The sequence below is a fragment of the Myotis daubentonii genome, chromosome 10, assembly GCF_963259705.1.
Source record: "Myotis daubentonii chromosome 10, mMyoDau2.1, whole genome shotgun sequence".
Taxonomy (NCBI): Eukaryota; Metazoa; Chordata; class Mammalia; order Chiroptera; family Vespertilionidae; genus Myotis; species Myotis daubentonii.
The window spans coordinates 13,168,001-13,184,991 of NC_081849.1; the positions used below are offsets into that span (position 1 = coordinate 13,168,001).

Genomic DNA, 16,991 nt, shown 5'->3' on the forward strand with positions numbered 1-16,991 from the left:
GTTTACATGTTGATGTGCAGCCAATAAGGAGCCCAGCCTATGGGAGCCCCTGGAAGTAGTGAACGAGAGGCTTCAGCTGGCTCCCCTATCTAATCTACCTCAATGACTTAGGACTCACTCCTCCTAGAATGTTTGGCTCCCAAGATAAGGTGCCCATATAAATAAGTTACGTTCCAGCCCAGCCCCTGAGAGGACGTGGGAAGGTCAGCCTTCTGACCCCTCTGCTTTGAAGGGTCCTGTCTACCCCGCAGTCTTTCTCCTTCCTTCCTGAGATGAGCCCGCTGGCTTCTGACTCTTGTCTTCCCTTACAGGCCCTGCCCTCTTTGAAGTCTGATATTGATTACAGTGAAATGTCAATTGTCTGATTGCAGGGGGCACCTGGAACTTATTCAGATAAGCAGAGGCGTTTCCAACGGTCACTGGGCATGTTGGGCGCCACGACCTTCTGAGTGACGGTGCTTCAGGAAAGGATCAGGCGATTGCAGTGTCACTCTCCCTTTTTCATTTGTTCAGTTGCGTTTTCTCGCCACCAGACACTGATTAACTCACAGCACATCTGACCGTATATCTCTGCCCTCTGGACAGAGGTTTTGGACATTGAAAGAGATGAGCCGTTCCAGGGTTGCCTGGTGCTGCGCACTCAGACTTACCTCTCCGCGCGGTAAACTTCCCAAGTCTGCGAGTGAAGCTGCTGTTCCTCTGTGTGCATTGGTTGTGTCTCTGGCCAAAACATAAAAATAAAAAAGGACTGATCTTCAAGCATGCAAAGAAATATAAATGAGCATCCCAAGCAAGATGGGTTCTATCGAACTTTTTTCTAGTGCCTCCAATGAAAGCTGCTGACCTTCATTTCGTTTCTAAATGAGAGGGCTCAGCAGCTCCTCCCTGAGGGTGGGGTGTGGGAAGGAGGCTGGGGGCAGGGCGCTAAGGAGGAAAGCAGCGCAGTAATAAAGTGAGCACATCACAACTGGGAGCTGTAAGAAAACTGGGGTCTCTTTTCTCAATTTCCTCAGGATGGAACATTCTAGATGCGAGCGAGAGCATTCAATTATCATATACCTCGGAGGCAGGGGGACTTAAATCTCTGTGGAACCTTGATGAGAAGGCAGGTGGGGCCCGGGGAGGCAGGCCCCATGGTCTTAGTGCACGTTGGGGAAGAGGAGTAATTACAGACGTCAAACAGGGGGAGAGGCTCACCTCTTGATTTCCAGAGGCCTTGCCTTTTGCACTTGTTATCCAAGTCAGGTCAGTGCCCAAAACAAAGCAAACAAGCAAACGGCTTTATTTCGAACCAACTTTGTAACAACATCCCCGTTCATTCTGCTGCCCAAGCTGAGGCTCCCTGAAGTCTCCATGTTACAGTGCGGGGAACAGCCCAAGTGCAGGTGCTGAGCGCGCCTTTCCTCTAACGCACGCACGCACGGCACATGTTAGTACTTCGGTAGTCCCTCCCCCTCAGGCACACCGTCAGCAGTTCTAAATCATTTCTGGTCAACTCTTTAGGATCTGATCATCTCACCAGCAACATCGCCTGTTCGCTAGCCCGTCTCCCAACCCCTGTCGGAATCTCTGGTTTATCCAGACCTCTTTAGCACCCAGCTCCTCTTTGTGGAAATGAGCATTATAGGCAAATGCTGTGATTTAGGAAGCATGGTAGTCTCTGAACACATATAAATAAGTTTAAAATGTGTATATATATTTTTAATTGTATAATGTTATCCTGTTAGGTTAATGCAATCAGTAGACTTTTTCCGTGTTATCCTTTCATAACCAGGATTTTACAAACTCTTTCAGAGGAAGTAATTACTCCTTTCTGGGCCAATATCTCTCGTGATGCCTTACAACTTCGTTCAACTCTAAACTGAAAAGGGTAGGCATAGGGAGTCATTCTGTAGGGCGAGCATCTAAAGTGGTTCTGTGCACTCAAAGGCTAGTTTCAGAGGGTGACTGGAGATTGCCTTACACTGTATCTAGCATGCACTTGAAGAAGGAAAGAGCCATCCATCTTTGCTCAAGTGCCTGTTTCTTAACTACAAATCCAGCCTGGCTTTTAGGCCCTCCCTAACATCCCTCTAACTACTTTTAAGCTCTGCCTGTAACTCGTCCAGCTAAGCTCGACCACTTACCATCTGCTGGTCATACCCGTCGTTTTCCCGTTCTCTTACAGTTGTCTATTGGGCCTGGAGGGTCCACTTACTCCTCTTTCTTTCCTTATCATCCTTCCCCATCTCTCCTTTTGATACCCAACCCTCCATTGGGGTCTGTTTCAGCTGCCTCACTTTAAGATGTTCCGATCCTTTCACCAGGAAGCATTCTCCCTTTCTGAGTCCTCCTGGTGCTCCTGTTCCATCCTGGTCTACCTGGCATTGTTACTCTGCTGGGTACAGGCTAGTGCCGCTCCCTCTAGTCCCAGGCTTTGAGGTTCCTGACAGTAGCAGCTTTGTCCTAGACTCCTTTATCTCTCACCCAGCGCTTAAGGGCCTCACTGAGCAAATATATGTAATGGACGTACAAGACAGCACGGGAAAGGCTCCAAGTCTTACACTACCTTGGCTTTTCTTTACATCCTCACACTTGATGATCCAGCTGTCATGTGTCACAGGCCTTCCCGGTTTGTACTCTACTGGTTCTTTTTAAAAAGGAGGAGGCAAGATTCTGAGGTCAAATGAATCTGGGAAACTTGCCTACCATACCCTTCCTTGAAGACCCACAGTCTATAGAACACACGACCTGTAGAGAGGCCTGTTCTGACTTCATGAAGTGTACTGTCCACTCATTTTTTGACCCAAGAACCAAGTCCCCCCTCTGCATATATACTCACATCACTTCTATGAGAAATTCTTGGTAATATAGACAATGATGTGCTATGGACAAAGGATTAGGACAAAGGACTCCCCAGTACTCAGACCAGGTATTGGACCCTAGCGAGATGATACCTGGGTTCTGAAGAGACAGAGGGCAAAGGAACCTCCAAATGCCCCTCGTGCCGGCTAGGTTGGGCCCCTCTTCTGCCAAATATTAGATGGTTCATGAAGTGAAGGCGGTTCTTCACAAGGACACAATCAGGACAGTTTTGAGATTACGTTAAATGAGTCTCCGGCGAAGCACTTGGGTTTCTTAAAAGGCACAGTTCATGTGCTAAATTATTCTCTGCATGTAAAGGAGGAAGTTTAGTAACCAAATGAAATAGCTCCCCAAGGTCTCCGAGCAGCACCTCTTGAACAAGGACATGCTGTCGGCAGGCTGGCTGGTTGGCTGCCCTCCCCAGGCTCCCATGATGCACACCGTGGTGCAGGTTGCCATGATGCAGGTGGTTCAGAAATGAGCATGGGCTGCACAGGTGTTTGGGAGACTATAGGATCCAAAGCAGTTCACAGCCATACAACATTGACTTTAAAAATTCCCTTTTTCACTTAGTGAGTTCCATACCCAGCTTGGTAAGCAGATGGTCACCATTTTTAACTCTTGTCACCATGTTAACTCCTTTGCCCACTTGCTGCCTATCAATCCCTTTTGATGGTCATCTGCATGGGCAGCTAGGAGATCCTAAAAGCTAATGGGAGGACTCAGAATTGTGGGGCGGCTCTCAAAGGGGGCTGCCAGGAGACACTTCTACCTTTACCTCTCAGAGTTCAGGGGTGGGGACTGGAATGTAGGTCTGAACATCAACCAGTGTTTCCTGCAGAATAAATGGGAAGTTGCAGCCTTTTGAGGCTTTTATAACACAGAACTTTAGATGCAAACCTGGGTTGGAGGGGTTTATTTTATAATCTTGAATGAGATCTCTCCTGACAGCTGCGCCTTTCTGCTCTCTCCGCAGTTCCTCAGCACTTTGTTTGCCCCCTTAAACTTTGTCATGGAGAAAGTGGAAAGCATCCTCCCGTCCAGCCTGTGGCACCAGCTGACTCGAATCTAGGGAAGCCCTTCGCGCTCCCACTCTGCGCCCGGTGGACCGCACCAGCGTGTCCGTGCTGACTCCTCCCAGAGCACAAGAAAGCGTGACTGTGAAAAAGGGAAGCCATTTGGAGATTTAGAACATTCATGGGCTGTCTGTTCCATATTAAAAGCTGTTTTTGTTGTACAAAATTTATTAATGTTTATTTCTATTATTTCCTTCAAAAAAGAAAAAAGTCAAAAATAAACTTTTGTGTATTGCAGTAACCAGTTGTGACCTTTCTGTGTCTTCCAGTCCTAAACGTGGGTGTCCCCAGGAAACCTGCGGGCTTATGCCAGTTTACTAGGGACCCCGTGGTTTACTTTGCTCCTGAAACCCAGCAGGCCCTTAGAACTCCTGCCGTCAGTAGCTTGGAAAATGGAATCTCTTTGGCTCAAGAGTTCCATCTTTTGCAGCCCCAAACTGAGTGTCCTCACGGACCAAACGCACAAAACAAGCTTCAAAATGAATGACAGGAAGTGCGAGTGAGATGACATGGATGCGTCATAGCAGGTTGTTCCAGTTCAGACTCTACTCATTGACTGAACTCAACACTTCAGTTCTCAGAATCATTTTGTTTTGCTTTCTGCCAACTTGTGAGAAGAAAACTTTTGATGAGGGGCTATAGACTCAACACTTTGTTGTAGAACCTGACCACTTCACCTACATTGCCATTTGAAAATGTTTTCTCAGAAGGGTACTTTATTTTTAGAGCTGTTTAATATTTACAGAAAAATTGAGCACAAAGGTCAGAGAGGCCCTGGCTGGTGTGGCTCAGTTGGTTGCAGCATCATCTCTTGCACTGAAAGGTGTTGGGTTTGATTCCTGGTCAGGGTACATACCTAGGTTTCTGGTTTGATCCCAGGTTGGGGGAAAAAGCAACTGACTGAGGTCTTTCTCTCTTTCTCATCTCTTTATTCCTCTCTCTGGCAGAACATTCTGTAAGCGAATGTCATTGGAGAGCTTTGCTTCCCTTTTGGGATAGAGGTTGATGGCTTGGGGTTCCTTCAGCTCTCCTCTGAGTAGATGTTTTGTATTCGCAAGCATGAAGGTTGGATAGCAAATGGCTGGGATCAGGATGGATAATTTTGCTTGGTTGTTGGCTTCCTTGAATTCTGTAGAAGCAATTGCTCTTGGTGGAAGTGGGGAGTGATCACATGTCCTCTGAGTGGTTCTAGAACAAGACTTCTGGACAGGCTAGAAAATCTCGTTGAAGCTCTCTGGATGTGCTATCTCCATGGTATCATAGGCTCCAGGATTCTGTATATTCTCTGGCAGTGCAAAGAGCAGTGGCGTCAGAAGGGTATTTTTTTATGTCGTGTGTGCATTGCTTGGAATATGAGCATTCTTTGAGCCTTTTAGTGATCGTTTGTTCTCACCACTTTCAAAAGCTATCTACATGATTTACACCTGCTAGGGCATCTTGCCGGAAGCCGGTCCATCCTTGCTGCTTGACACAGTTGCTGCAGGGAAGAAACATCTGCACAGCATATGTTTCAAGGGACCTGGCATATATGGCATACTGTTCTTAATATGTTTGCTCCCCTTCTTGGCGCTATGTGTTTTAACCAAGGTCACCTCTCCGAGAAAGGTTGTTTCCCCACATAGGGATTTTTCCCTGAAGTTAGGGAGGGAATAAAACCCCTCAACTAAGTGCCAGGCGGGTGGTTTAATCACTTTAACTACGAACAATGACGCTTAAGCTACATAATCTTTACTCCCTGGAAGGGAGATAAGAAACGCCCTAACCTTTGGAATATAAATTGATAGGATTAAAATCAACTGGTATAAATACAGATGTAACAAGACAATAAAACACAGAACCTGGCTGGAGAATCTGGCTACAGAACCTGGCTATGATGATCATCTGAACACTGTCTCCATGTCATTCCTTCTTCGCCGACTCCGTCCACACCTTTGGGAACCCCTGGACCTGCTGGGGATGGACCCCAACAGCATCTGGCTTTAGCAAAAAAAGAAAAATAATCAACCTCAAATCCTCTATTTAAAATCTCAATCCAGTGCTTTAAAAAGGGGAGGCGGGGGTTGTCCTTTATGTACTTTGTTTCGCTTTTATTTAGAATCCAGAATTTTTCCCCAGGAGCCTTCAAATAGCAGCGTGTGGGGAAAGGGCCACAACACATCCTCACAGCCAGACCCTGCAGGCTCCCGGTCTCCATCCCAGAGCAAAGCCACGTGGGCAGGTAATGTTCACACGCCCACAGGTTGTTCATGCTTTCGGCAAGCTTGTCTTTGTTCTGCCTCTGTGCAAAGCCCTGATGGGGTCATGCACCTGCCTCCTGCCCTTCGGAAATTTTCTTGGAAGAGGTTGACTCCTAAATGCGCACCAGCAGGGCTGCTCCTGAGGGCGGGGCCATATCTGCCTTTATTTGCCTCTTTACCACTTATTCCCCCAGCACAACCCTTGACCTGGAATGGGTGCTCAGATGATTCATGGAATTGATGTAATACATGACAAGGACATGTAAACTTCAGTTCATGTTCAGAGGAGAGAGATTGGTTCCCAAAGGACCAGGAGAGGCATAGAATTACAATTTTGAGCTGGAAGAATAAGTAGTTATGATTACAATTATTTGATTTAATAGATGGGGAAACCATCTATTAAGTGTCCCTTTGCCTCAACTTATATGTGTTGGAATACAAACGCAAGTCCACAGTGATGTCCGCCTGCCTGAGTTGGGGACTCGACTGTGACAAGACTACAGAAATGTTCAAGAGCCCCGGAGGCAAAGGCAAGTGGAAACGGTCCAAAGTGAGTACATATCAGGAGCCCTCATTCCAGGAAACGCAGCAAAGAAATGTAACACAGGATGGAAAAGCGCACGTCAATAGGACTTTAGAGCAGTTTCATGAGTAGGGGAGGCAGAAGTTAGACTGTGAGGCGTAAAGGGATGAATGGGGGAGGAGAAGGTGGAGGAAGGTGGTAGCAGAATGAAGACACCAGCCTGGGTATGGAACTGTTGAAGAAAATGGGTCCATGATCCCAGAGGAGCTAATCACATGAGGAGGAAGGAGACATTTCTAAACTTGTGTGAACTTAACCCTCTCACCTTAAAACCCAGAGTTGCTCTTCAGGCCAACCTGTGACCCCAATGCTCCCTTCCCTCTGCCTCTTCCACTACTCTGCTCGGCTCCTTTATTATTATTACTAGAGGCCCAGTGCATGAAATTCGTGCAGGGGTAGGGTCCCTAGCAGCCGCCAGCAGCTGGCCAGGGCCTCCCTTCCCTTGGTTGGCTGGCCAGCCTCACCCCCTGGTCGAACTCCTGGTTGAGGGGACAATTTGCATATTAGGCTTTTATTATATAGGATTATTATTTTAATCTTTATTGTTGAAAGTATTACATATGCCCCCCTCCCCCTTACCCCCATTGATCTCTTCTAGCCCCAGGCCTTTACCTATTGTCTGTGTCCATGGGTAAATGAAGTAGATTCTACCAATCCATGAGCACGGTATAGTCTTCCATTTGTTTATATCTTCCTCTGTATCTCTTTTCAGTGTCCTGTATGCTTTTGCCTGGTTAGCAGCAGGGACCCAGGGCTGAGTCAGCACACTGGCCCTAGTTCCTCAGGCTCCACCTCTGCCCACCTTTGCCTGCCAGCCAGCTGTCAATCCTAATCACTCAATAGTCTGTTTCTAACAGGGCTTTAGGCAGAGGGGGATGGGGGGGGGTGCTGTTGAGCTTTCAGGGAATGTGGTGGGTGTGTCTCCCTGTCCCAGAGCTACTCCTCTGCCAGTGGCCCAAAGTATTACTCTGCCCTCGGCTGGACAGAGATCTTTGTATGGGGACCAACGGGGTTGGCTGGAAACATTGAGTTTTAATCAGTTCTCCAGTGCAGGGAATGTACCAGTCTGGTTCCCAGGATAGTGGGGCGGATGTCCCCTTCCCCAATCCAGTCACTGAGGGCTCCTGAGACTGTAGAACCCCTTAAACTTGGCCTCTACATTTGTTTCCTCTGAAAAGCTTAAAATGTGGCAGGCTGGGCCCTGGGATTGGGGCTGGTTGTGTCACCGGGGTGGGTTTTTTCCTTTACCTGCCCTCTGGCTGCTGGGAGCCCCCTGCCAGCTCCTCTCTGGAAAGATGGCCGCTTCAGTTTGGGGGCCTAGGACCAAATGCTCCTGGCTGCTGTCCCAGCAAGTCCCCCACAATGCCTCCCAGCCCAGCCTCTCCCCAGGCACCTGAGTCCTCGGTGAGTAGTTACAAGTGAAAACTCCTGGGCTCTCGGTTTAGAGAAAAACATAAATGAAACCGCCACTCTCTCTCCTACCAGCTCTGGTCTCCGGAGCCAGCAGCCCGGCTGCCTTCACGGCTGGATGCTACCTGGGCGGCGGGTCTCTGGGCTCCAGGCCTCTGTCTTCTGAGAGAACAGGCCCTCCCATGGCAGAGAGCTCCTCCTCCCTCTCGGCCCACGGCCCCTGGGAGCTGGGGCAGTCTTCCCGGGACCTCGCCCTCCCTACCTGTCTCCATGTGTTTTCTGTCCTCCCGTGATACAGGTCTCCTCAGCTGGGCCTCAGTTGGTTACTCCAGATAGATATTTTCATTTTAGTTGTATTTTAGTCTGGCCCTGGGACAGGAGCCTGACAGGTCTGCCTCTGCAGCTGCCATTTTCTTCTCCTCTGCTCAGCTCTTGAGCGGAGTCCTGACTCCCTCCTGCCCTCTCGGCCTCCCCAGGACTGGATGCCAGGACGGTCTCTCTCTTCCCAGCTCCTGCCTGATTTGCTGCACCTGGGGACAAGCATCCAGGTCCTATTGTTCTGAGGCTTTTACATATCCATGGGGAGGCAGAGCCAGAGGCAGAGCCGCAGCCACCCATATGGAGCAGCAGTTTTTAAAACCATGTCCACATGGTGCTCACACTGCTCACCCCAGGCCCACAGTTTCTGACTTCTTACGCAAATGGCAGCTGGAATCCAAGCTGCATTCCTGCCTTATGGGTGTATTTCTAGATGAGGGGACATCGAAAGCCATTCAGACCGGCTTTTCTCTATGAAGACCCTCCCCCAGGGCAGTAAGTGTCCCTTAGTCTCAACTCCTATGCATTGGGATACAAATGCAGGCATTCTAAATTAACAATTGACACTTTGAATCTTATACAGGGAATGATCAGTTTGTTTGTTTTTAACTTTCTTATCAATACTTAGTAGGAAGGTCATTCTGCCTTTGTAAAAAGAACTGCAGAATCCTCCATGTTTTTATATGGCCCAGGATAAACACTGAAATGACCTTCTCTTCAAGGATTTGAAAAAATTCAGATAGGAAATATCGGATTTTTGGATTGTTAATGATAGACCTTTGATCATGTTTTTACTATCTACTGTGGTCTCTGCAAACATTTTATTTCTAATGTTTAGCTTGTATAGTTTTCCTAGGAAATAGCCTTTTTCTCTAGCCATTCAAACATGCTACCACAGGAGTGTCTAAGGATCATGTCTGTGAGTCAGGGTTCCCAGAACTGGGGGCTATGTGGAGGGGGGAGGGGGTTGGGTCAGGGAATGGCGATGGCATCGTGCTTGGCCAGCTGCTGGTAGGAAGAGCCAGCCATCGGCCCTCAGTCAGCAGACTCAGACTTTAAACCACATCCAGAGACAATGCCCCCGGGAAATGGAGCCTGAAGGCGGCACTGAGAGTAACTGGAATGAGATTGTTGACAGCTTTGAAGACATGAGCCTATGGGTCCCTCCTGTGTGGCATCTACGCCTGTGGTTTTGAGAAGCCCCTGCCATCCAGCAGCGAGCCATCCTCCTGTATCAAGGGTTATGATGTGATCGCTCAAGACCAATCTGGGACAGGAAAAACGGCCACGTTTGCCACATCGGTTCTGCAACAGGTTGCATTGGCTCAACAGGCCACCCAGGTCTTGATCCAGGCACCCACTGGGGAATTGGCACTGCAGACACAGAAGGTAGCCATGGCTCTAGGACATTGCATGAGCGCCTCCTGCCTTGGGGATACCAGGGTGCACGCTGAGGTGCAGAAGCTGCAGATGGTGCTCCCCATATCATCGTGGGTGCCTCGGGCCATGTGTTTGACCTGCTCACCTATAGATACCTGTGCAGAGCCAGCTCAGCCAAGGGCTCCACAAGCCTGAGTGAGGGCGGTGAAGGATGAAGAAATGACAGACAGAGAGAATAAGCTGGGTCTAGGCCAGTGATGGCGAACCTTTTGAGCTCGGCGTGTCAGCATTTTGAAAAACCCTCACTTAACTCTGGTGCCGTGTCACATATAGAAATTTTTTGATATTTGCAACCATAGTAAAACAAAAACTTATTTTTGATATTTATTTTATATATTTAGATGCCATTTAACAAAGAAAAATCAACCAAAAAAATGAGTTCACGTGTCACCTCTGACATGCGTGTCATAGGTTCGCCATCACTGGTCTAGGTGGATCTTCATGTGTCTGGCTGAGGCCACAGAGAGAGATCAGAGTCAAGCTGAGCCTTTATTTTATAGCCAGAGGTAAACAAGGTAGTGGTCACCATAGTTATAATGTTCTTGTGAGTTTCACCTGTTTTGGCAGCACTTGCTGCACCTCCCACAGCCCATTAGCTTCCCAGATAAGATCTAGGGAGCGTCATAAGGTCAAGCCTAATTATGCTAAGAGGACTGTGCCCTCTAAGCTGGGATTTGTTTGTGGCTTTGCCAACAGGTCAGTCCGAGGCTTAACCCTATAGCCGCGCCCTACAATACCTGTCTCCCAAACACATCAAGAGGTTTGTATGGATGACGCTGATGAAACGTGAAGCCATGATTTAGGGACCACGTCTATGACATATTCCAAAAGCTCACCAGCAACTCCTGGGTGATTTGCTGCCAGCTACGGTGCCATGACGCCCCAAGTGCTTGAGGTGACCCAGATGTTCCTGAGGGACCCCATTCAAGTTCTTGGTGGGAAGGAAGAGTTGACTCTGGAGGGTATCCGCCAATTCTACATCAACGCGGAAGGAGGGGAGTGGAAGCTGGACGCGCCTTGTGCCTTGGATGAAACCCTCCCCATCACCCAGGTAGTCATCTCCTGGACACTCGCAGAAAGGCTATCTCACTGAGCAGATGCATGCCCGAGACTTCGCTGTCTCTGCCCTGCACGGAGGTGCGAACCAGAGGAGTGAGATGTGATCAGGAGGGAGTTCCACTTGGGCTCTAGCAGAGTATTGACCCACACTGACCGCTGGCCAGAGGCAGGGAAGTGCCACAGGTTTCTTTAGCCATTACCTGTGACCTTCCACCAGCGGGAAGAACCATACCCACAGAGTCTATCAGACTGGGCATGTTGGCCGTAGGGTGTGGCTATTAACAGGGTGACAGAAGAAAAGAGTACTCTTCAAGCTTTGAGACCTTCAGTGTTGCTGACCTCATCTGAGAGGGGCAGGTCTGCCTCCTCACCTGAGCCAGGGCTCAGTCCTCAGGGGGCTGAGGAGGAGCAGGAGGGAAGAGGGAAGGGAGCCAAGGGATGGACCTCTTGTCATTTCTTTTGTTGTTTTCTTCTGAATAAATGCCACTTTCTGAAGGGTATAAAAATGAACATTTTAGATACCCTTTTCTTTGGGATAAGCTCTTGTCCCAAGTGCTGTCTCATCTCCAAAAAATACACAAATCCATGTCCTTAACCTAGTCAACCTCCAAACCCCAGGAGGTCCTCCCCACTTCAGCCACATTCCTCTGAAGATGATTCGTGGGGGCTAGAGTGTCACAAACCTGGAGGGAGAAGCCCTCAATTAGAGGGCCCAGGGGATTGTCCCCAAGTGTGTGTGTGTGTGGGGGGGGGGGCGGGAGGGAGGAAGAGAAAAACTGTAGCCATTTTTACATTGTTTTGTACAGTATTTATTGATTTAGGAAACAAACCCAAAATTCTGAATAAAATTACTTGGAAACTGAAAAAAGAAAAAATTGATACCACAGAGTTACTTGAGTATATCATTTATACACATATTTAATCTCTTCAGTATTTGTGATAATTTCTCTTTTCTCATAACTAATTTTGTATATTTTTGCCATCCCTGTCTTTTTTCCTTCTTTAAACAACCTCACAAATTTATTCTTTCAAAAAAACAAGTTTTGGACTTTCGGATGCATTCCACCATATTTTTTGCTTCATCTTTTGTTACTTTCAGCTTTTATCTTTATTTGCTCTTCCTGGCTTCTCTTATTTGTAAGAATTATAAATTTTCTAATTTCCTTAGATGAGCACTTGATTCACTTTTATTTTTAAGAAAGAAAATATTTAAGGCTATACATTTTTCTATGTGTGTAGCTTTCTTGTCCGATAGATTTTGCTATGAAGTATTCTTCTCTTTCTTTTCTAGAAACTTCTGTTTTGGTTTCTTCTCATCTAGGAGTGATCCTTTCCTAATAATTGGCATCCATTACTGCCTTCAAGGAATTTATTTTTAATATTACTTTGCAATGTCTAATGAAAACATTAAATGTGTTCAACTGCCTCTTCCCAAATATAGTAAACCTTGATAGCTCACACCCAGGGGTTACGTCTAAGGAAACTTTGGGTCCCTCTTTCAATCACTCTTAAAAAATACATCTTTCTTTCATGTGCAACTTCAGGGACATTGTTAAAATGTTTAAAACATGTTTGTGTTCCATGCACAGTCCATGCTGTGTTCTCCTTGCCCCGTGGCCATGCTCACTCCACCGGCTGAACCAAACCTGCCTGCTGAGCAGACACAGTAAGCGGTCCCCAGAGTAGGTGCTGAAAATGAGGGAGAAGAGCTGCCTCGAAGGCTTTCCCATCACATATTTAGGCTCCTGCTCTGCGGTAGTGACAGTGTGGGCTGTGCTAGGAACTGACCGGGGTGGAGCAGGCGGGCAGGGCCTAGACAAGGGTTTGAAGGAACTGGTCTTGCATTTCTGCCTTTTGAGAGTCAAGAATGGCTGAGGTCGAACAGATAAGAAATGTCTGCAGAGAGGAAATGTCCAGGCGGCCTTCAGGTGTGTCTGTCTTTTGAGTGGTAGCTGTAATTCTCTAGCAGGAGCGAAAGGGCAGAAAGGACGCCATCTCTCTCCCCCTCTCTCCCCAGCTTGTCTTTTACATCCAGCCTTACCCGATTACAGTCTCCTGGGGCCTCGGCCTTGACGTTTGTGTGCGACCAGCCTTAGGCAGAAAACTCTGGAATTGAAAACCTTAACTGACCATCATCAAAAGGCAACAGAAACTCAGTGTGTGTGTTTGTCTAAGGAAGAGGCAGTGAGTTACAATTTTAGAGAGTGTACAAGGAATAGAATTGTAAACAAAACCGTGTCCCGCTGGCCTGCGACAGTGCCGTCATCCGAGCCGGCACTCCCCTAAAGTCTGCTGGCTCTCGCCTCTGCGGCACACATGGGCTATGGGACCTGGGGACCCCCTGCGCCAGGCGCCCCCGTGTGTACCTGAGCCTCCCTTTCTGAGATCTAGGTGCTGCTCACAGACTCACACACCGCGCTCCATGCCTCTCAGCTTCTCCGCTCTCCCTCTTGCACACCCAGGACCGTCTGTACAGTGGGAGCAGGTCCTTTCTTGATAGTTATCTGGGGCAAAGAACTGCAAAATCTGTACATTTAACTGGAAATGATAAAAGGAAGAATTCAGGGATAAAATATGAGTGAACATCACAAAGATATTTTGCCCCTCAAATCAGTGATAACCTCCTGCCCGTCAGCATAAATTCATCCATTTGTTCACTCTTTCCTTTACTCAGTTCAAGTGGACTAGGACCCACTTTGTGGCAGGGGTGTCGTCACGTTCTCTCGACGGCACCGTGTTTTACTTGTACATTCCTGCCACCCCCACCCCCCTCCCCCCCTGGACCACAAGGAATCTGAGTTCCACATTATGGTATTCATCTTCACACCCTCGTGATCTAGAACGAGCTATCCTCTCTTCTAGAATAGTAAAGCTCAACAAATGTCTGCAGGAAGGAAGGACAGGTGGGGTAGAGGAGAGGATGATGTGAAAACAGAAGTGAGCATTGTTTTACGGAAGCCTAGGGGGAATATCACAGTGAAATAACACTTATTCTATTTTGGAACAGCCGCTTGTAATGAGGAGCTTTTGTAAAAAACTTTGCCAAATCATAATTTTATTGGGGACATGCTATTTCTTCTTATCCCGTGTTCCCCAAATCATCGTTGTTCTTGTTTATGAGCATCAGGTCCTCATGGGCACGATCGCTTTCAGTGCTCCAGACCCCGCTGTGGGGTCGGTGCTAATGCCACCCCCACTGCACAGCTTTGGAAGTAAGGAGCTGGTTTGAGCCTGAACAGCTGGACACTGGCCAGGACGCAGCCTCTGCCTCCCTGCCCGGCTGGTTTCACGGCTGTGAGCTGATTGCTTGCCAACTGATCTGTGACGCTACGGAAAGCACTGCAGGGACACTGCTTCTCAAGGACCTGGGAAAGGTGCGAGCCTGAGCAGATCTCAACAGGCAAGGTGACTTCGCATTGTTCTTCACCACGTGTGTTATGATAGGAGATAGGGAGCTGATGTTTCTAGAAAACACAATAGCAAAGAAACAAGTGGAATGCTGTGTGGATTTGAAGCAGGAAGAGGACTCCTGTAACCAACACAGACATGTTTCCCACAATGGGTGTGAGAAACGTTAGCCCAGTGAAATGCTCTTTTGGGAAACATTGCACCTCTTACCATTCTCTTGGAAGTCACAGAGTCAGGAAGCCCTGAGAATAAAGAAGTCTGTGCAACTGGCAGTTCGGACAGACCGTCGGCCCCCTTTTCTTTTATGAAGGTCACTTATGAACATCTCACACATTTATTTTGGAAGACATTGGACAAGGCCAATGCGGAATGAAAAGACCCACGAACAAGATGTGTGGTCTCTGAGCATTTTGTCCGTCCTGACCAGGTGGGGCCTGCCAGACAATTTCAGGAGGAATCCAGGCTGCACCCAGCTGTGAGATGATGTCATGCTCCCCAGCTGGGCATCATGTGCTCTGCTCCCACTCCTGGCCTGCCTACCCTTGGGACTGGTCATGGACTCCCAAGAGAGTCCTGGGACCTTATAATTGTCTATGGATACCAATACGGCTGAACAACATGGAGAAATTAAGGACTGGTGCAGCCGTGCAAGTGTCCTGTTCTTTCTCCAGTCACTCAAGGATTTCCCAGTGATGGTGTCTGAGAGAGCCTGTTAAGAGCTGATTTATTGGCTACGGTGACCAGTTAATTACTATCACACTCCGGGGGCCCCACCAAGTGGGGTTTTTCACCAACCCAAGCCTCCGGATCTTATAGATAACAAATTATATTTTACATTATTTTTCAAAAGCTGATTAGTGACAGCTAAAATGGTCCCTCTGTGACTAGAATCTAATGTCAGAGTGAGAAAATTGCCCGTTCGCTGGAACTCCCATATCACTCATGCTGTATTAGTGATATTTATTCTTCCTCGTTGTTTTATTCTTAAAAAATGGCTCCCCTGGTTGCAATGTTAGTTCAGCATATTACAGGTTACTCCAAAGTCAGTTCATATATTACAGGTCGTTACACTCCTGGGTATACATTTCTGAACAGTGCTCACTCCACAGTTCCAGTTCCACGTTAAATACGGGCTGCCAAGAAGGTTGTCTGTTCGTTTCTGGCTCCTGGTTTTCCCGGGAGTTTTCTTCCCCCTCTCCTTTATACTCCTCAGGGAAGATGCGGCCTCTAGTAAGAACAGTCTACCTGGAGAAAGCGGAAAGTATTTTTCTCTTAGGTTTTCTGTAGGTGAGGTTAGAAAGGGGCCGCTGTTTGGGGCAGCGGGCTTGGTGCGTCCATGGAGCCAGCAACTGGAGCGTGAGTGGCCACACTGATTCCAGAGGCAGGGGATGGGCGTGCCAGCATCCATCAAGACCACTGACCAACAGCCACATGAACATCAGAATGAGTTTTGTCCTCTTTTGTGATAGGGTTTTTGTCTTCTGACATGCTCATAAGCACCGGTGTTGTAGCATTATTAATAGACAGTTTTAGGAATGTCACATGATCTAATCTTTTTTGTCACTTCACTAAAATCCATAATGACAACATATTTTTCATCCTGTCTTCTTCAAGATCCAAGAACAAAACTCTAATGAGCCACCAGCTTCTGTCTTTGCTCCAGGCATCGATTCACTCAACATATATTATGCATTGAGTTCCATCAATACACAAGAAAAAAATCTAACATGCAAGGGCCACAGCCTTTGAGGGGAAGTGTCTGGGTTGTAGCAGTGGATGCCAGGCAACACCAGTGACCCCCCCTCTGGTGTGGCTCTTCTGAGGAATAAACAAACAACATTGGATAGCCAGCCTGTCACACCCATGGGGGCTGATGAAATCATTCTCAGTGGGTCCCAAGGACTCCAAGGTGAACAAGTGAAGAGCCACTTCTCTCCTGTGCAGGTTCTGATCTCCCCGCAAAGCCCCTTTCAAACTATCTTAGCCGCTGCCCTACACAGTGTGACAAGCGCCAGGCACCTCTCTTCTTCAAGATAAGGGAGAGTCTTCAGTGGAAAAGTGACTGCACGGGGCCAGGGTACGAGAGCCTCTGGAGCCCACTGCTGTCGCCCTCAGCTGCAGAAGCGAAGGCCTGAGACCCGTGAGAAGTAAGGATCAGATTGTGTCCAAATACATCGCAACCTCTTGGGGCCGTCTGTAGCCATATAAGGAGCTGGCCAAGAGCTATTTATCAGAAAGGTTCTTGAAGGCAATGGGAACCTACATGGCACTTCAATTGGCTGAGCAGTCCCTGGCTCGGCTTTCACGTGTCTGCAGCGGTCACCAGGAGGGATATCGACAATTCAAATGGCCCTGCTGTGATTTCATATGCAAGGGCTGCACAGGCCTCCTTTCTCTTTCCTCACTTCTTTAAGCATCTTTGCCCATATTTGCACAGGGTCTTGGACGCCAGGAAATAGTCTAAAAATAGCCAAGCTCTAGGCAAGTAGGTGTTTTAATCACCTGCTTCAATCAAAGTATCAAAAGAGATTGCCCAACAATCACTGGTCACCAGAGCCAAAGACATGTCCTCAGAGGGTCACTCAGGTAATCTACCTGCTTTGCCTGTGCGGTTCA

At 47.9% G+C, this 16,991-nt stretch overlaps 1 protein-coding gene and 1 pseudogene across 2 annotated transcripts in view; both read left to right on the top strand.

Annotated features, from left to right (window-relative positions):
• The window catches only part of ST7 (suppression of tumorigenicity 7), a 327,721-nt gene extending 323,560 nt beyond the window's left edge, over positions 1-4,161 (top strand). For both annotated transcript variants that reach the window (XM_059711622.1, XM_059711625.1), the window contains one exon: positions 3,821-4,161. In XM_059711622.1, coding sequence (XP_059567605.1) covers positions 3,821-3,916 — 96 coding nt within the window. In that variant the 3' untranslated portion in view covers positions 3,917-4,161. The remainder of the gene's footprint in view (positions 1-3,820) is intronic.
• Positions 4,162-9,556: 5,395 nt separating this feature from the next.
• LOC132211320 (eukaryotic initiation factor 4A-I-like) lies at positions 9,557-16,510 on the top strand (annotated as a pseudogene).
• The last annotated feature ends 481 nt before the right edge of the window (positions 16,511-16,991 follow it).